Here is a 21,275-nt window from a genome sequence, read left to right on the forward strand (position 1 = left end):
AAAACATGTAATGGCCTCTAAAAGGTGTGTTCGGGCCTATTATGCATTTTTAAAACATGCAATCACACAAAAAAGGTCCGTTTTGCATTCAACTTCTTGCATTTTCTTTTCCAAAACCCGTTTTTGAAAAGTTTCGTGACTTTGGCCTCCACGAACCTGTTTTCGATGATTTATCCTAGATTTCTCCATGGAATGATTTGAAATTTTTCCACAAGGGGGTTTTTGCATTTTCATACATTCCCCTATCAAGACATTGTATTCCTTGTAAAAATTATGCATTTTATGGCATAATGCAGCCATGTTTTTTACCAAAAAGCTCCATTTTAGAGTGAAAAAGATCATGTTTTTGCTTCAACAAGGGGCATTTTGGCGTATTTATCCATGTTTAAAGCATTAAGAATCATGTTTTTGCATTCTAGAATGTAAATCGACTCATGCAATGCACTTGGGAAACCACATTTTTACACCAAAAAATGTCCCATAAACTTGCATTTAACAAAAATGTTGGAAGCTTGAGAGATTTTAGGGCACGTTTTTCATATTGGGCATTGAAAATGCCTCATTGGATGCTCATTTCGAATTCCTCTTTGTAAGGTTCAAAAAATCCAAGTTCGTTGGAGATTTTTTCAACATTAGAGCTTCTTTCTCTTTCATTTAGGGCACACAATCATCATGTAACTGGATATTTTCCTTTTTATTAATTAATTTGTTCTTATCTTGCTGATTTTGTGCATGTTTTAACTTGATGTTTCACATTTGTTGATTTTGAAGCCATGGAAAGTGCATTTTTCCTTTAAAAATGATGAAATGGTTCATTTTCATGTTTTTGGTTTTTTCCCCAACTCCAAATTCGAATTTGCATGTTCAAGTAGCTTACTTGTTGACACGTTTGAGTCTTTTGCCAAAGGTATGTTTTTCTTTTGAGTTTTTTTTTTTGTGTTTTGTGTTTTTGTTTTTCGGTTTTTCTTCATTTTGAAGTTGCAAGTTCTTTCCCAAGCACTTGAACATGTTTCATTTCACTCCACCTTCCATTTTATGCAAGAGCATCATTTCATTTTATTTCCATCTTTTCATGTCACAACACTTCACATCTCATTCTTCATATGCAATTACATGTATTTCCATCCATCATCCGCATGTACATGTAATCTCATTTTCCATTTCCATTTTCACTCATCTCACTTTCCACATTCAATCGCATGACATGTCTTTTACATGTAATTGCATCTCTAGAACCCATTTTTGATAAAAGTCATTTTTTAAAAGTCAAAAAAATGTCAATTGCATGTTTTCCCATGTACTTTTGACTTCACATTTCCATATGCACTTACACTTCATGAGCAAAATAAATGTCATTCCACTTCCTTTGCCATAAAGCATTTCATCTCATCTTTCACACGCACATAAATGTAAGCTCATTCTCCATCCACATTCGCATTTCATCTCACTTTCCAATCCTCGTTACATGTTGCATATACATGTAATCTACTTTCCGTGTAATGACATCTTGAAAGCCCAAGTCATTTTTTAAAATCAAGAGTCTCCATTCACACGCATTCCCATGCATTCCACCTTCATGTCTTAGATCATATCCATATCTTTCCATTCTTACTTCATGATTTTTCTTTCCATCTTCCATTTTCATCCTTTGCATATGTATGATGTCTCTTTTTGAGATCATCTCATCAAGTCTACAAAGTATCTAATCCATACTTGAACAATTGTTGCTTGTCAAGAATCAACCCTTTACAACAATATCCTCTGATGATGTGTTCACATTATGGAATTTTTGTGTTGCAGCACAAGCCCAAGAGATATCCTCACCATCAAAATCTAAGGGCAAAACTCCATCTCATGTCACGTCCGTTCTTGATAATGTATTAGATACAAAGATCAGACTTGTTGACATGACTGATTTTCTGCGAAGAGTAGGAACTTCTATTGGTCATGAAATGAAATGTATCGAGAGAAGTCATATTCACTTGGTGTTTACGTTTCCCATGGCTGTCATGGAACCAAAGTTTGTTCTTGGATGCGCGAAGCGTTTCAGCCCAAAGTCAAAGAAGATCAAGGAGGCTGATGGCAACGTTATTATAAGCCTTGATCTAGAGGTTATTGAGCAAATTTTCAGAGTGTCAACATAATGCAGAATGCATCGATCTAACCAAAGATTCATCCTTAGAGATATGGAATGAGAATAAGGGAGATTATCAGAATTATGTGAATCTATGTTGGTTGGATACCAAGAGAAACAACTTCTCGAGATGGCCAAAGGCTATTCATAGATCTAATTTCAAGCAGGAGTACAAAGATCTTATTATTCTTCTCAATAGGATCTGTGATCTCAAAGATTCCAATGATTTTGAACCATGGATGTATAAGTTTAGTTTCCAGAGCATGGAAAATAAGGAACATATCTTTTGGGGAGAACTGATCAACACTACACTGTCAACAGTTGCTCAATGTAGGGACTTCAATGCCTGTCTACATGAATTCCTACCTTGTTTATACTGTTGTTGCCATGGGATCTTTCTCTAGACTCTCAACCAAAGAAGATCGTCTCTCAACTATGATTAGATATTCTGCATAGTAGTAAGTTCCATTACAGAAGAGTTTTGGATACTTTCTTTGGGCATTTCTGGTGTCTGTTTGATAAACAGTTATCCATCAAAAGGGTATCTGATGACACTTGCGAAAAGATAAATCAGTATGGTTGTATCTTTATCCAATTTCCAACCTTTACTTACTTGAGGGTTGGATACTTTAAAAGTAAGCCATATACCTTACCTTGGTATGCTACTGACAGAATCATTTTGATGGAATTAGCCAGACAACTCATGGAAGTTCAATCTGATCAACATGCTTTGCATAGGCCAGGTATTGGCATTTCTTCTGCCAAACCCCTAGTAATTAGTAATTATATGATCAATTATGTACATAAAGCAAAAACTATGAAAGCAGAACTGTAGTTGATTACTTTGAAGAGATTCAAAGCCAGGTTTGACATTGATTACAAAGAAATGAATTCTCAAATCAAGAGGGCCGTTTACACACGTTCATCCTATCGAGGATATTCGGATTGACATGCGAACATAATTGAATATAATGAAGATGGCTTACTGTAGATTAACTTTGCAGCAGATCATTGATCTTAACATGCTTGAGATCCCATCATATTTTCAAATTGAAGATGATGGCAATATTCTTGATTCAGAATATCATCAAGCCAATTTTGATGAAAGATACCCTTTTCCCATTCAATGACAGCAGAAGGAGGGTATATCTATCCTTGGTAGATTTCAATCCATTTTAGCAAACACCAACAAGTGGCTGAAAATTAAAGGCCTAAAAAGGGTTAATTTGAAATTGTGTTTGGATTGTGAAAGTTTTGGCCCTCCTAAGAGGAAGTCACAACTGGAAATACAAATAAAGATGGAGCTTCTCCTTCTGATGCGAAGAAGTCTCTTGAATTCAAGTTGAAGGGTGGAAAGGGACTTAAATCATCTTAGATCCCTGAACCAATTTAGGAGTCAGAGGAGTCAGAGGAACAATCAAAGGAAGAATCTAAAGAAGAAGATGAGGAAGAAGAAGGGGAAGTTATGATCATATCTCCCCCAAGACCTACACAAACTCATGAACCATCCATGCAGGAAGCACCTTTTTTCGATGAGACAGATGATGATGTGGATTCATTTTCCACCATCTTAGATCCCTAAACCAGTTTAGGAGTTAGAGGAGTCAGAGGAAGAATCTAAAGAAGAACATGAGGAAGAAGGGGAAGTTATGATCATATCTCCCCCAAGACCTACACAAACTCATGAACCATCCATGTAGGAAGCACCTTTTTTCAATGAGATAGATGACGATGTGATCCATTTTCCACTATTTTCACACCTTCCATCCCAACTTCAGAAAGTCAATACATTGGCTCTTCCTATATTTTCGGCAACTCCTCCCATTTTAACAAATGAACAATATGGACATTTGGGAAGTGTGTTCGAGGATTTTCCAACTCTATAGAAGGTAAGTTTCTCAACTTGATACGTCTCTAAAAGGTTTTGAGTTATTCATAACAAAATCCTCTCATTATGCACCTATGAATTCAGTTGTGCAAACTGAATATTGCTCAGTTACAACAGAGATACAATCATGATCAATGTTAATGGTCTCCACTGTACTTGCTTCCATAGATGAGAGTTTCAACTTGCCTGCATGGTTAAGCAGGATTACAATAAAGAGAAGGAAAGTGAGCATACCCCCAGATGACCTTCTTGTAAAGAAAACAAAGTCCAAATCTTTAAAAGTTAAGATTGTTTCAAGGATCTTAGTTGATTCGAAGAAAACCAAGTTTGTAGAGGTTGTTGAGCCACTAGTGGACAAACCTATTGAAGAGCTTACCCGTTTTGATTACAAGTTCAACATGGTAGAGATCGGAAAGCAATCACGACTTAGTTGCTTATAGGATGCATAAGATGCGCTTGCCAATGTATCAAAGAGTAACCAAGAATTATGGGAAAACAAAAATCAGTTCAAACATGAGGTTGCTCGCTTAAATGAAGTTATTTGGCAACAATATTCTCAAAATGTCATTGTTGTGTCTATATCATCCAAGGAGAAAATGATAGTTAAAGTTGCCAAGTCTTGGGTAGGAGAAGTCATTTCTGAAGGAGTCCAAGCTATTACTGATACAGTTAAAGTCCTTAGACGTATCAAAGGCATGGATGAAATGGAACAAGATTTGATTTCCTCCTTGATCCAAGAAGCTAATGATTTGAAAGGGATTCTTAATGACTGGGATGAGATTGCTAAGTCTTATTTAGAGGCTACAGTTTCATGTGACATTCTTCCATCATGCGAAATGCTCTTTAGATAACAAGGACTTTAGGGGTACAAAGAAGAGACATTGAGAAAACTAATAACAAAGTTACAGGCAGCCCTTGAGATTGTCAAGCAATCCAGGGATCACATGTGACTTAGAGCAAATGGGGTGTCAAATTCTTGATGAACACGGTAATCTGATTGCAGTTGAAAGAATGACTTCAGAATATACAATCGGCGTCAATGCTGATTAAGATTCTAAAGATTTTGGTTCTCACACAATGAACAAATTTGCTTTCCATAAATCTTTGGCAAAACACTTGCAAGATTATCTAGTGACAAATTCCAAGGCTGTGCAATCAGCATATGTAGATGCAGTAAGAATAGATGCAATATCCAAGACAATGGAGATTTCTGATCTTCCTATAGTGTGTGATGTTATCATCAAATTCAAGGCACTAAAGAACAATCTTTAAGATTGTCATTTTGTTTTTATTTATGTTTGTAAATCAAAGAGGATGCATTGCATAAAAAGATGTAATTACATGTAATGCAAGTTGCATGTATTTGTTGACACAAAAGTCTGCACCCTTGCTTGAGTTATGAACCTCAAGCGACCTTGTGTAACATGGAAATAGCCTCCAAGTGTGGGACTTGCACTCGAAGGTTGAATCTCCGGAGAAGGCCGGCTTCCTCACTATCAGGATGCACCTACACTACCACTTTAAGGGAAAAGCGAGAAGGAATGCATAAAATTAAATTGTTGAAGGGAAAGGGGGGTGATGCACCAAGATAGAAGTATGGTTGCAGCACTGCCAATGAATACACCACACATCAATGGAACCCTCAAACATACGCAACTCTCATCATCAATTTATTTCCTAAAGACTCATATGCAGATCTGAACAAATGAGATGCTACAAGGAATGTGAATTCACTTACATAACATCCATAAGTAGATTCAACATACAAACTTCAGAAAATAAGAAAAAGGCAACATTTAGCATAAGGCAAGCAATATGCATAGATACAAAAATGGGAGAATAGGTAAAAAATAGAGAATTGTATTACTATAAGGCATAGAAGAACAGAGAAGAACCCTTAACAAATATTTACAACTGTCTTTTAAAGAGTTCAAGCATAGCTCTGATGTTTACACTGAGTTCAAACCCTAACCAGGTGGAGTTGAGTTGAGAGCAATAACTGAGAATCAAAAGGAAATCTAATCATGGAGTGCAATTTGATGCTGGAAGTGGCAGGCTGAGACCAAAACTTGTGCACCCAGCCGCAAGAGATCAAATCACTGAAATCTTATCATTATATGCATTAAAGAGGCATGGAGTGCAATGGTGTTGTGCCAATCAAGACCCAAGAAGTAGCTGGGCATTGAAGAACTGGTCCTAATGGCATGAAATGGCCAAAAAATACGGGGCGGGATAACAAGACGTGTTATCCATCCGCGACTTGCAGCGTTGACCGTGAGGAATAAATCTGATTTTCCCAAATTTGAACGCTGACCGTCAATGACGATCTCCTCTTTGAAACGGACAGTCCAGATGCCGCGGGAAATCTCCCCCCAATGAGCTATTAAAATGCAACTGTTGATGTAGATCTACTTTATTTCCAACAAACGGCTGAGATGCAGTGAAGAGAACCAAGATGTGCCGGATCCAACGGTTATCATGCAATTTCGGGCTTTGGAGCCTCGTGGAGACTCTGCATAATGAAGAAAATATGGAACAACGATACCTAGTAGCATCTTGCACTTTGTTGCTTAACAGAACGGACGGCAATCATTTAATCTTCCATTGAATCTCCACCGTTGATTTGTGTATGTATATTGGGCAGACTTAAGTCGGAGATGGGACCCTCCACCACGTGGCGCAATTTTGAACCTTGAAACCTCGTGGGGACTCTACAGTATGAAGAAATACCAAAATGAAGACACATGGCAACATCCTATGTGATTTCGGGCTTCTAGGTCTCGTGGAAGGCATTGCGATAGGAGGAAGTGTTGAAGGGCAACGCGTGGAGGCATCTCACACTTTCGGGAAGATGGTAGATAGCTAACAAAAACAGGAGATTCGTCGCATCTCGTACCAATTAGCCCAACCAAGAGCAAACCGAGCTAACTCAATCAAAAGAACAAACTGCAGCTCAATAAAAGAACAAACCGAGTTAACTTGGTCAAAGAAAGGACTGAGCTAACAGGAAATGTTAGCCGCCAACTTTAGCACGATGACCCACTGCAAGGAACCTAGCCCATTGAAGGTTTCTCTGATGGGATATCAGTGATGGGCTGAATGAGGGCAAAAATGGGCAACAGTAACCCAATAATTTCTCTTCTAGTTAGACTCCATCAAAGTTGGTTGAATTGCTCCCACTTTTTCCTCCATCTTTTTCTCAACTCCTTTACCTATATAAAGGAGTGCCCTCTTATTGTAAAATCATCTTTTATTGTATACAAGAGAACTTTGGAGAAATTGTGCCAACAAAACTTTGATTGTGTAGCACTATTTTGATAGAAAAGTGAATACAAAGGAGCAATTGAAACTGAACTTTGATTGAGTGCAATTGTTACTTGTGCAAATTGAAAGCTTTGTCTGTGATTTGCATATGTTATCTTTGATTCATGTAATCTTGTGTTCCTGACAATTGAGTATAAAACGAGTTAAGAAGCAATTGAAGCCGGAGCTTTGACTAGGAGCAATTGTAGAGATATATAAACTAGAAACTTTGTCTATAACTTATATCTCTTTCTTGATTCACAAAATAATTATGATATCTTTACTTTTGGAAATCTTTGTGCCCTATTAGTAAAGCTTATTCATATAGAAATACGACCGAATTTAGAGCCAAATCGGTACACTTTCAGCTAGCCTTTGAGTTAGTGTTGGTTTATCGATATCATTGTTTTCAGCTTTTAGATAGAAGCGTAGTTAGAGATTTCACCCTGCTCCACGAGTAAGTGGATTCCTTCTTGAAATATAAGAGGAAGGAATATTAGTAACACCCTTTTATAAAAATCTCTCAACTTCTTGGTTACCTTGAGTTGATCCAAGGAACGGTGAGAAGGGGGAGCCTTCCCTTTAAAGTAGGAGAGACTCTACCTCACACGTTGTGGCTGGTCATCCTATTTTGTCCCTAGATTTTACCCAAAACTATTGGTTGCAAAATATCCACCCAACACAGTGGGAGTTGTTAGAAAATATGAGTCATCATAGGATTGAGCATTGGAATGTAGTCAAATGAATTCTAAGATATTTGAGAGGAACATCTTGTAAATGTTTACATTTTGAGGGCTCTACTACTGATTTACAAGGCTATGTTGACTCAGATTTGGCAGGGGACCTTGATACTAGGTGGAGTAATACAAGTTATGTATTTACTGTTGGTGGGGCAGAAATGAGTTGGATTTCTCGGTTACAGAAGGTGAATGCTTTATCCACTACAGAGGCAAAATATGTTGCTACTACAAAGGCAGCCAAGGAGATGATATGGCTTCAATTTTTCATGGAAGAATTGGGACTTGTATACCAATAGTCATAGTGTCATTCATCTTGCCAAGAATTCTGCTCTACATTCAAAGATGAAACACATACAATTGTAATACCACTTCATTTGGTCAGTTTTGGATGGACGGTTAAAGCTGGACAAGATACATACAAATGATAATCTAGTAGATATGTTCACAAAGCTGGACAAGATACATACAAATGATAATCTAGTAGATATGTTCACAAAGCTAGTGAGAAGGGAGAAGTTGAACTCCTCTCCAACTTCAGTTGGTCTTCTAGACTAAATAAAATAAAGGAGCAATTGAGTCCAAGGTAGTTCAATCCAATAGGAGGCTCATAGAGTAGAGATATTGCTAAAAGATCAATCTCCAAGTTGGAGATTGTTGTCTAGTGTGGAGCCTAATCAATCCCCAAGAGGGAGATTGTAAGTTTGTGGTGACTAATTAGGGAAAGAATGTACAATCACCATAATTCCTTTGCGGGGTTTAAGTCAAGTCGGGTCGGGCCAAGCCTCGAGCGGGGTTTGGCGGCGGCAACACCCAATACAACTGAGGACGATAGCCCACAGTTGTGAGGGGTTCATGGGCATAGCCTGCGAGAAAAATTTATTTGGGCCATTTTATCAACTATTTTTCCACAGGCCAACATAATCTAATTATTCTAGCCCTAATTTTGTAAGCGGCAAAAATCTTGTATACAATGGATTAGGGTTAAGGATTTCATAGTGTGTAATGAGATAGTAGCTTCTTGCTGCAGTATTGAGCTGTAAGGGATTATAGATTGTAATTAGGTTGTAACTTTGGATAATTAAAATATTGGACTCCTTGTTTGGTGGATGTAGCCCAGGGATTGGACTCTTTGTGTCTTGTGTTCTCTTCTATGTGATTTATTAATTTCTGATATTGGTTATATTAGCATTTAATTGTTACTTTTGTCTCGTTAATCCTAACAATTCTTGAATGTTGTCATCCATTAGCTTACATGAATAAGTGTTCTTGGAGTAATCCACCAACAAGTACGCCTTCCAACGGGCTAAAATCTGGGATAGTGAATAGATGGCAAGTTTTCTTGACAAAGCATCTGCCACGACATTATTCTTTCCTCTCAAAAGCTATCAAGTGTCAATCCTGCATCAATATTGTGCCAATGCCCTCATTGAAGGCATCACACTTCAAGATGAAAGGTTGAGTAAAATCTAGTAATGCAATAACTGGACAAGTACTCATTGCATCCTTCGATTTATCGAAGATGCGTTGTGCCTATTCACTCCACTAAAAAGATCACTTCTTAGTCAAATCTCCCAATGGTGCGTTGAGTTGAGAGAAGCTTTTTACAAACCTCCTATGGTAACTACAAATCCGAAGAATCCTCACAACTTAGTGTTTTTGGTAGTGGTCAATAAAGAGTAGCCTGAATCTTTTCTTGGCGAACCTTAACTCCATATCTACTGATGACATGTCCCAGGTATAATATTTATGTCATCCCAAACTCACACTTGAACCACTTGGTGAACGACGATTGTGAGTCCATATTTTTGAGTACTTCATCCAAATACCTCACATGCTCTTCCCCCATGTTTTACTACAAATAAAAATGTCATCAAAAAATACCAACAAGAACTTATGCAGTTGTTTTTTGAAAATGATATTCATGCAAGACTAGAATGTAGCTATCGCACTTGTTAACCCAAATAGCATCACCAAAAACTCATAATCCATTACTGACATCAGAAGTCATCTTTTCCACATCTTGTTCTCTCATGTGGATTTGATGATATTCGAAATGGAGATTTATTTGAGAAAAATAGGCTATGCCATGCAACTCATCTAGCAATTCATCAATCTTGGGAATAGGGTATATGTTCTTGATTGTCTTCTTATTCAACACACGGTAGTGCACACACATGCATAATGTCCCACCCTTCTTTTTTACTAGTACCACTGATGATGCAAAGGGGCTAGAATTGGGTCAAATTCATCCCTTGTCGAGCAGTTCTTGAATTGTCTTTTCAATCTCATCTTTAAAAAACTTGGGATGGCAATACAGTGTGGTGAGGTATCCCAAGTGGACAATTAGCAAAAACCCTATCATGTTTATCCAAAATGACCTGAAGCTCATCATCTTGGTAGTACACCTATTAGCCTTTTACAAGTTTTGTCGAAACAAACAAAAGTGTTGCCCAGGCAAGTCGTCATGTCGACAGATGGCCTCCATCCATCGTGCTAAAACCTCCTTCGGTCCTTCATTTGTCATCCCTCTTGAGACAACATTCTTTCCATCAACTATGAAGGAGAAGTTTATCCGCTTGAGGCTCTGTGTTTACTTGTCCACAGTTTCCATCCACTGGATGCCCAGAATGACCTCCATGTCATCCAAATCCACTATAAAGAAGTGCTCTGTCACCGTGTGGTTTCCCATGGTAATACTAAGTTAGGGAACTAGGTGGGTCCATGGTAAGAGTGTTCCTCCAACCACCTTAACTTAGAATCCTATGTGTGGCTCCGTAGGTAAACCCCTTCACTTTACAAGTGCTTAGATTATGAAATTAAGTGTGGCTCTATTGTCCAGCATTAATATGACCCTCTGTCCTTGGAAAGTTCCCCATACCCTGAAAACTATGTACCTTGAGCTATCGAGAAGAGCAATGGTGCCTCCGCATCGTACCAGTGTGGCGATCCTCTTATCGACTATTCTTCCTCACAATCTGACATGACCTCAATGTGGCCTTTTACTAAGAATGTGTGCCCTAGTTCCCACAACTCCTTACAATTGAAACATAGCTCTCTCCTCCTAAGTTCTTGTCTGGTAGCTTCATCTAATGAAGGCTTCTTTGGCGGAGGTTTGTTGTCTTTTTCCTTCGGAGCCAATGGTGGTTTGGTGTGTAAATAACTCCGAGAAGATGAGGCAAATGATGATGCCATACTTCGAGCCTTTTTGATAGCCTTTGAGAAGGTAACAAAACTAAAACCCTTTACCCATTCCCTTCAGCAATTTTGTTAGACCATCCATGAATAACACGGTCTATTGTCTCTCTGAGATGTCGGTAACCAGTGCAGAGCCTCTGAAACTCAATGATGTAATTGTCAACCAATTAGGTTTGCTTCAGTTGTTGCAATTCTTTAAAATTGGGTTATGGATCTTTGCCATCAAACCGATCTATAAGTCTTTATGTAAAGTTGGCATAAGTGTTTACTTGGTCATGTTCGAGTGTAAGCCCAGTGATGTAACTGTCAACCAACTCAAATTGCCTTAGTTGTTCCAATTCTTCAAAATTGAGTTCTAGATTTTTGCCATCAAACCAATCTATAAGTCTATGTAAACTTGGCGTAAGCATTTACTTGGTCATGTCCAAGTACAACCATACCATGATGCCACCATTCATGCGCCACTCCTTCGAAGTGGAGTGTGACAAATTTAATTGCTTCCTCTTCGGACATCGGATTGAGCTGGAAGTATGTACCTTCTTTCATTACCCATGCATGTGTTAAGACTTATCCTAATCCATCAAACAGTGATAGATTTACCTTGCTTAATTTCCTTTTGAGGTCATCATTGAAATAACCACAGTTACCACCACCTGAGTATCTCAGTCTTAATTCAGCATTATCTTCGTAAGATGTCTCCTTCAATATTTCCATTCTTCAAAAGTTGGTCAAGAACTCATCGGATAAGAATTCACCTTTCCTGTAATTGAGTCGTCACTATGTCCATTGTGTTTTACAAATATTTTGCCTTTGGCAAATTATTGTAATGTTTCCTCCATGAGTCATTGAGTATTGTTAATCTGTACCTAATTCCTAGTGAGATCTCTTAGTAGTGACATGACTTCGGCAATGGGCTCTTGCAAATCTCCCATCTTACCAACTGAATGGTACCGCCTTCGTTTTTGAGTATAAACTTACATTTTGTCCATAAGTTGGCAAGATCACTAGCTCTGATACCACTGTAATGTTATAGACAGCTGTCTCGACTAGGCCAAAAGAATCCTTTGTGCATGTGTATTTGAAGTTCATACGGTGTACACAATCATTGGTTTGTACGAAAGAGACAGCATCGAGTTCATATCGACAAAGAAATGTGATTGTACATTAAGACCATAAGGGCGAGTCTGTACAGTGGAGAATGGCGCAAGGGCTGACCCAAGGATGACTATACAGAGTCAAATGAAGGAGGTCATACGATATTTGGTAATTCGTGTGCGATGGAGTTGGAGACCATGTGGTGGAATGGCACATGAACACATACAGTGTGGTTGTGGAGGGAAGGAGGGCTAGGCATATTGGTAGAGGATGTCATATTTGCCACCTGTCCTCATTTTTTATTATATTACATTCAATTTTGCAGCTATTTGCTCTTGCATTCTCCTAATGCTATTTTAATTTTGCAGCAGTTGCATTTTCCATGAACACATACAGTGTGGTTGTGGAGGGGAGAAGGGCTAGGCATATTGGCAGAGGATGTCATATTTGCCACCTGTCCTCATTTTTTATATCTAGTCACTCCTATTTTGTCTTGGTATTATATTACATTCAATTTTGCAGCTATTTGCTCTTGCATTCTCCTAATGCTATTTTAATTTTCCAGCAATTGCATTTCTCTCTTCAAGACTAACTCTATGTTGTTATTTTGATCATGTATCATTTACATTCATAGTTTTCTTTATATTCACTTGCACTATATTACAAGTTATTCATCTTTTCAAAATTCAACAATCCATAAATACAATTTTCTAGATATTTCATGTCTAGAACTTATACAATGAAGCTCATCTAAATCAACATAATTGATCATGATAACTTCAATGGCACCATGTGTTGGCCCATGTGAGATACCTGCTACTATGTGTATTTTCCACACTAGCTGTGTCGAGTTTGACCCAAATAAATTTGACACCCTCCCCTATCGAAATTGGTTATTTGACGACCTGTCCAAAGCACTGACGCTATTTCCTACCTTTATGACTGTGACAATAACTGAATACCTAGATTTGCCCAACACCTACCATATGTCAAACCTAAGACTATTGATATATCTCAAACCTAAGACTATTGACATATCACCTTGACTCCTCGAGTATTGAATCTTGAAACTTGTAACATGGATTTTAAAAGTCTGCAAGATATGATTAAATCCCCTGTGAATATAAAACAGAGCCATAAAACAAATTTAAAAGGGGATAAGCATTTATGTCAAGCAAAGAATAATCTGAATGGAAGACTCAAATTATTGAATTATCTAGGATCATTTTCTGCAAACGTAATAACACTGCCATTGCAATTGGTGTGTTCCAAATACAGATTTGAAGACTTATAAAATATGAGAGGAGGAGACATGTCTCTATGGGTATTCATCATTAGATAATAATAATATACTAACAATAATATAAATAACCACATATATATATATAGAAGAACATTTGTCTAAATGATGATTTACCATCAACAATGTATCTCCTGATCGAATCAACCCGACTGAAGGTACAAACTTAACACAAATTACATTGGTAAAATTGATTCCTTTATCTTGCATGCAAGATCTTTTAGGTCCTGACAACTCTTGCATGGATTTTAAAATATTGCAAGACATCATTAAATTCCCGATGAATATACAAGTGTCATAAATTAAATTTAGAGCGGGATGAGCATTTATTTGAAGCAAACAACAATCTTAATAGAAGACTCAAATTACTTTAGTCATATTGATTGATTTATCTTGCACACAATATCTTTTAAATTATGACTCGAATCTCCCAAAAGATGTACAATATCATGAAGCTCATGGTGTAAAGACCATTCGATTAACCAAGATTTGTCCTGCCAAGTCATATGTTTCTTTCAAGAAAATCCATTTAGAGAATTTAATGAAAATCATGACCAAAATTGCCTAGAAAGTATTAACTTCAACCAAGAAGTATGAACTGTATACATGTTATCCATCGAAGTTACCTGCAGCAATTTAAAAACACTGGCATATGAGTTTGGAGTATGTTAAAAAACTAATTGCACCAGAACTTCCTTAATATCAAAGCAATAGGCTTGAGGTTCTCTGTCTTCATTCTGTCAAAACTAAGCAGATAGATACTTGGATCACGTTCCATTTTATTTTAAAGCAAGGATCCAAAAATAAAATATTCAGGAATACTCTAGACTGTACTTGCTCAGTAATGTCTCCTGGCATTCTGTAGATTAATTTTCCTGCCTATTGGGGCAGATCCTACCCTATAAGAATGGAAAATATATATCAATTTGAGGTTGTTGGAAATTCAATCTGCTTTAGTGCTTTAAATCTAAACCGTGAATATTTCCCCCGTCTTGGTTTTGCTATTCTAGCATTCAATCTTGCATTCCATGTGTTGTGTAATGAACTGCTGCAAAATAAAACAAAACAAAAACATTTTCTGATCCAATGGTCTTTGACATGTTAATTTTTTACCTACGCATAATGTGGTAACAACTGTTCTAATTTCATTGATTAAATTCCTTAGATAATAGCATAATGTTATGTCCATGTTGTACAACAACAAATTACACAAAGATCTGTTTCAACATTATTCCACCACTAGCACTCAATCAACCTTAGTTCTTGGATAACACAATACTATCTCTCTGAAACATTTTACCTTTTGTTCTTTTTTATTTAAACAGTAAAAGTAGGTTTTACTTAGTTTCAGTTTTCTTTTTATCTCTCTTATTGCCAATAAGGTCATGTTTATGAGTGTTCAAGAAAACTTTTTAATCTGCAGGTGTCTTAATTGTGTTATTCTTTCAAAGATGCCTGTTGCATGATTTTCTGTGTGTGTTTTTAAATCTGTCATCCCATTAAGCTGAACTTCAACCTTACCATGTGATACAACTATTAGGATTTCCTTCAAGCCCCTTATTAAATGGTTCTCACTTCACCACTGAGTTGTCTTGCAACATCAAGACCTAGGGATGCTGAGACCTTGGAAAGTTTCTTAAGACTTGTTTCAATCAAGAAGTTGGATTTTTCACTTCTTAGAGTTGGCCCACGCAATTTTGCCAGCCAACACTCCCCCCCTCCCAATAGCCACCACATCACATCTACTGAATCTGCTAAAGATTCAAGGGAAAATGTTGTGAGAGAGGACAGCACAATTTACATTTTCGCCTTTGCCACCATTACTGATAGCATTCAAATAGTTCAGCTAAAAAAATCAGGAAAAAGAAATTGATATTGATTTCTTTGGAAATGTATTGCTCGACTTGTTATTTGTGTATTACAATAGAAAGATTGCCTTCAAGCTCTAACAGAAAAAACGAGTTGATTGTCCCAATCATAACAACCTTTAAAATAGAAATAAATCCATAAAGCAAACTTTTTCATATGCTAGAACAAAGGGAGCGCTAGAACAAAGGGAGACCAGCTGAGGTAATTCAGCAAAACAACCAGCAAGCTCATTTCCAAATGTGTTCGAGCCTTGCACCTGAAAATATCTGTTGGGAGTTGGGAAAAATATTGAGGAGGTGAGTCTTCATTTGGTAAACATGTTTACTCCTATGTCTGCTAATGAACATTGGCTCCTCAAAAAGATATGCACAGCCCAGAAGAAAAGACCTGTGAACAAGTTAATTACATCATTTACCTTTACTAATCTCAAAGGAGAGACAATTTTTAATTGTGATAAAAGCTAAGACATAGAAGTACAGTTTACTCAAAATGAGTACCCTATCTAGAAACAACAAAGGATATCACTAAAATTAACAATTAATTGTCTGGTACAACTAAACAAAGAGGTGTGAACAGCAAAAGGAAAGCATCATGCTTCCCTGTAGACTTGGTACTCCTTGCATTTCAAATTAGGCTCACACAGAAAAACTGAACATATGCACTAATATAATATAATCACTAAGATCAAGTCTGGAAAATACCAATCTGGGGTCAACTAAAACCCCCACTCAAAACTAAATAGCCAAACTGAAAACGGCAAACCCCAATATAAATGAAAATTGAAATCTCAAAAACCATTGATTGAAGAAGCACATTGTCAATTCCTATATGGAACTGCATAGAAAACTAGAAGGGTTTCATTCTTGATGCTTTACCAATGCAACAGACTTTTGTCCTTGGGAAAGAGTGGAAGGTTGTGCACCATCAATCACATGTGCGCTATTACTCTACAACATCATTCTTTTCTGAGACATGTTTTGATCTTCCTAGATGAATTTCAAATTAAAATGACTCAATCTTTGAGTATAGGCATACAACTTCAACCACAAAGGCCTATACATTAGGTGATCATTTCAGTTTTGAAGGAATACACTAAAGGTTCCACAAATGCCAAAACATTGGAATTTTTCAAAAGAAACTCAAAAGTTTCATTTTTAACATGTATCTCTGCTTGGCAATGGTGTATCGGTTTTCTCCAAGTTCTTGAATTTATGATCCTACATGGTTACGAAAAAAACCAACAGGATGATCTGTTAAAGATAAGATACTGAAACCAATCCATGGTAAGTAAATGAAGATTAAGTTGACACAATATGAAAGTTTCATTGGGTACAACCATGTACTATTTGAAAAATACATTGGAGCCACTAGATTAGTAGCTTGGAATGTATGCTAGCTCTCGCAAGAGAGTTAAATTAGAAACGAAGAACAATTTCTACTGCAGCTTGAGTAAGTATCGATATAAAATAGACCTTTTTTTTTGGTAGTAACTAGAAACTCACCAACTCTAGCAACTAGGTTAGTGGCTTGGAATGTATGGTAGCTCAAGAAAGATGGTAAAATAGAAACCAAGAACAACTTTCACTCCAGCTTGAATCAGTATGGATATAAAGTAGACCTAATCCTTTGTTAGTAACTTTTACAATAAGATGCTATTTGAAAAATGCATTGGAGCCACTAGGTTAGTAGCTTGGAATAAATGCTAAATAAGAGGGTAAGTTGAGAACCAAGAACAACTTCACTGCAGCTTGAATAAGTATAAATATAAAGTAGACCTAATCTTTTGGCAGTAACTAGAAACTCACCACATTCTCATAGTCAGGAGCAATCTTATTAGTACAGAGGTATATGGAAGGCAGTACATCCTCTGGCGATAAAGCAAGCAAACTGCATATGCAATTTACAAAGAGGTCAATACTCATCCATTTGAGTTTAACATTTATTGTAATATAAGTTATCAAGTAATTGACTCTTAAATTAGAACACAAAAAGAGACATCAAGATTGTATCAATCTACTGTCAGTCGCACCTTCGAAACATGTTACATAGCATTATAGTGGTCTTCAGTTTACCACTCTCCTGTTCAACCAAATCAAATGTCCGTGCTAAGTGCAAGTAGGGAGCTGATTCTCCTGCACACCAACATGCTGAAAGTGCAAATATTGTCATACACAAATCCTCTTTAATCATTATCTTTCATTATACAAGGAATAAAAGTATGAAACACATTATTAATAAGCAATCTGCGCATGAAATTCGATTTTCTACCTTCAAAAAAGTCCATCTCAAATATATTTATATTAAAAGAAGACAGCAGAGTTTGGAACCATTTTTTGAAACGAAAAAAAAAGAAAGGTATAGACACACATTTTCCCAATAGCACAATAAAAGCATGTCATCCTACCATTCTCAATGGGATTGTACTTCTCCAGGGGAAGGGCAACAGAACATTCCTTCACATTCACTGCAGTTAGCTCAGAATGCTTTTGAATGGACAGTGCAGTTGGTTCAGCAGATTTGCAGCTTGAATTTTCGAAGATATTACAACTAAGCAAGTTGTTGCCCATTTCAAAATGAGATATACATTTGTCCAACTTCAGTTCATTCCTTGTAATCTCCTTATCCAATGGTTCACAACCCACAGTGTAATACAAATCCAATGCTGTATTAACATTGCCTTTTGCCTTATCCAACAGAATCAGAGCATCTTCATTTGACATATTGCCATCTAATATCTGAAGAAGCTGAGGTAAACCTTCACCAAATACTTGTTTAGAATCTTTAGACCTGCATGTACTTTCCAAAACACCTGATTGTGAACTGCTAAAAATATTAACTGCGCATTTGGGACTAGTAACATTAGAATCAACATTTAACACATTCCCATCCATAACTGATTTCTTGAAGAAATTAGTAATACAAGATTGTTTAATTACAGAGTCACTGCCTGGTACACTCCTATCTGTAACTCCCTTCTTGAAGAAGTTAGTAATAGCTGATTGTTTACCTTTATTTGGAGACTTAATAGAGAACCTGGGTTTTTTTTTGGGCTTACTACTAATACTCCAGTCAGTGCCTTTGGAAGCAATGTTCCCCTTTGAGCTAGTTTTTACAGTGCCCTCGTTATGCTGATTAACAGTTGAAGGATGTATATCTGATAATTTGAATTCTTTACTGTCAAGTGCTGCATGTGAATGAGATCCTTGTTTGCTGGCCATGGCAGCATTAGAGACGGATTCTGATTGCTCAGATAATTTATTGCCTGCAAACTTCTCACTCGTTGGATCCTTACTGACTCCCACATTCGCTTTGGTAGCAGCCACAATTTGCTCCCAAAATTGGGTTTCATTCTCATAGAATTCAGAAACTGCTTCAGTTATATCACCATCAGTTTTTTCAAGTAAGCTGTACATCTGATCTTTGGTAACCCAGTCTGGTAGGCATAATCTCATCTCTTCCATCACTTCATCCATCCTACCAATAGACTCCACTGCATTACAGCCGATTAAATCTGGATCATCTTTCATGCCACGAATTCCATTTGTGACACCTTGAGAAGAATTGTCTGCATTCCTCATCTGGCCCTGGATCTCACCTAAAGCACTAACTGGATTGCAAGTAGTATCTATAGTATTCCCAACATCCAATGTCGACAAAACAGGTTTACTATCAACCCGCTTCCTGGCTCTCTTGCCAAAAAAAGTCCTAGGAGGTGGCTCAATTGCTGATTCGTGTTTCAAGTAAGGCTTTGTCTGTAACATGTCTTCATTCTTCACATTAGGCAAAACCACCTCTGGCATCAAATTCAATTTCCTAGCTTCTGCCATTCCTTGCTTTCCAGCACTAAACCCTTCACCTGAACACAAGGTTTCAATCTCCATGGTGTTATCCCCGGCATTACTTGCCTCTCCTTGACCACCCTCTTCTTCACTGAACTCATCCGAGCCTTGATCGTTACTCGCCCCCACAATAACATCCTTACGCCTAAAACCTTTCAAAAACCTCCGCTTCTGTGCCGTTTCATCAACCAAATTCACAAAGCACTTCATCATTGTAGCAGCTTGCTTGCTATCCAACCCCAACCCTTCAAGCCCCACAGTGGGCACAATCTCCTTGGGCCTCAAAAACCTCACATATTCCCTAAGTTCATCATAGTTCGAGTGCTCACTGTATGGCACAAGATGAACTTCAAAACATCCCTTCACTCTAACAGGAAAGCTATACCTTTTCACTTCATACATCCACCCCGTGGGCACAAAGCCAATAACCCTGCTATACCCTCTTTCCTTCATGATTTTCTCCATATTTACCCAATTAGGCCTAAAATAAGGCCATGTTTCCCCCAAAACATTCCACCCCACAACATGAACGTTAGTAGCCGAGCCATCCACAGTAAAAATCGAATAATCATCCAAATCCAAACAACTTAATATCGACATCTTTCTGTCCTCTACAAACACACGGCAATTGCAATGCCTGGCCACGGCCGTCAAGATCTTCTCCTTTCCCACAACATACGCCGCAATAAGGAACAACACAGAAGGTTTATCCCCTCCCTGTTGTTCCGTCATAATCCTATGCACCGTATTGGCCACGTATTCTACGGATTCCGTCTGAGAAGGAAATACAAATTTGGGGTTGCAATACGTGGTGTCTGCACCAATGAAATCAAAAAGAGCCGGCTCAAGTTTCATCTGAGAATCGTACCTCATGTCACCCGTATGAACGTACTTCCGTATATCCCCGCCGCACGCACAAACCTTAACAAGCATCTGAACCGCGCCAGGGCAGTGATTGGCATCCATTAAAGTGACCTCGCAGCCGTCAATCAACAGCGGCTCCCCAATTTGCAGAGGAACGACGAAGGAGTCGGGAATTTTGAGGCAAGTAACGAGCAGGCGGGCTGTCACATGAGAGCAGAAAATGAGGCCTCTACTCCAGTGTGGGTTTAACCCCACGTAATGGTCTGCATGAAAATGGCTTAAAAAATATGAAACAGAAAACGGGCCGGCAGAGCGGAAGCCATCAACAATAAATCGCGTGTTGGGGATGAGCTTCGACGGCGGGAAATTCGATGGGACACTTGGCAGCGGGGATTGACGAGAGAGGATTTTGTATGATTCAGGCGGTGGCTGCTGCGGGAGAGAATTCGAACCTGGGTTGCTTGCCGTGTATTGAATGAAGTTTTTGTAAGAGGAAATGTAGAGGGCAGAGGAGTCGATGTCATCGCTGGGGTTCGAAGCTGTGCTGTCTGACATTGACATTGCTGAAGAATGGAGATTAAAACTCGAATTCAGTACAGTCTGGATAGCTTTACTTCAACCACTTCATGTTGTGGTAATTCAAAGAGCCCAGCCATAGGTTTCGAACCCTTAACGATTTGTACTGAATTTGAAGACAGAAGACGGAAAACCAGATGAACAATTTACGAGAGCTGTGTCTCCAATCAATGCGAGCGTCATAACAGGTATCCCATATACAAGCGCTGTGTCGAATGTTGTACCGATTGGACAGGAAAGAACGCTATGCAGCGCCAGAATCAGTCACGCAAGATGGATATATGTTTTCTTGGGGGTTTAAATGTTCAGAATTGAAGTTCGGCTAACACAAACGGCTAGTTATTAATTGTTATTAGTATTTTATTTTATTTTCAGAGTGCATGTACTTATAGTCATGAAATTATTAGATTAAAAAACAAATTTCATATGTTTTGGTACATAAAGTAATTGAGTAGGGATTAGATTAAAAAAC

General features: G+C 37.8%; 1 protein-coding gene across 6 annotated transcripts in view; it reads right to left on the minus strand.

The window, feature by feature from the left end:
* Nucleotides 1–21,045, minus strand: part of LIG6 (DNA LIGASE 6) — a 332,994-nt gene extending 311,949 nt beyond the window's left edge. For all 6 annotated transcript variants that reach the window (XR_016359818.1, XR_016359817.1, XM_089812972.1 and 3 more), the window contains exons 1-3: nucleotides 17,929–21,045; nucleotides 17,554–17,671; nucleotides 17,330–17,411 (exon numbers count right to left, since the gene is read on the minus strand). Coding sequence is in view for 4 of the 6 variants with exons in the window: in XM_089812972.1 (XP_089669098.1) it covers nucleotides 17,330–17,411; nucleotides 17,554–17,671; nucleotides 17,929–20,788 (3,060 nt within the window). In the remaining 2 variants the exon portion in view is untranslated. The remainder of the gene's footprint in view (nucleotides 1–17,329; nucleotides 17,412–17,553; nucleotides 17,672–17,928) is intronic.
* Between the last annotated feature and the right edge of the window lie 230 nt (nucleotides 21,046–21,275).

This window comes from Cupressus sempervirens, chromosome 2, assembly GCF_028749045.1.
Source record: "Cupressus sempervirens isolate cs-2001-9-10 chromosome 2, ASM2874904v1, whole genome shotgun sequence".
In the NCBI taxonomy this organism is placed as follows: domain Eukaryota; kingdom Viridiplantae; phylum Streptophyta; class Pinopsida; order Cupressales; family Cupressaceae; genus Cupressus; species Cupressus sempervirens.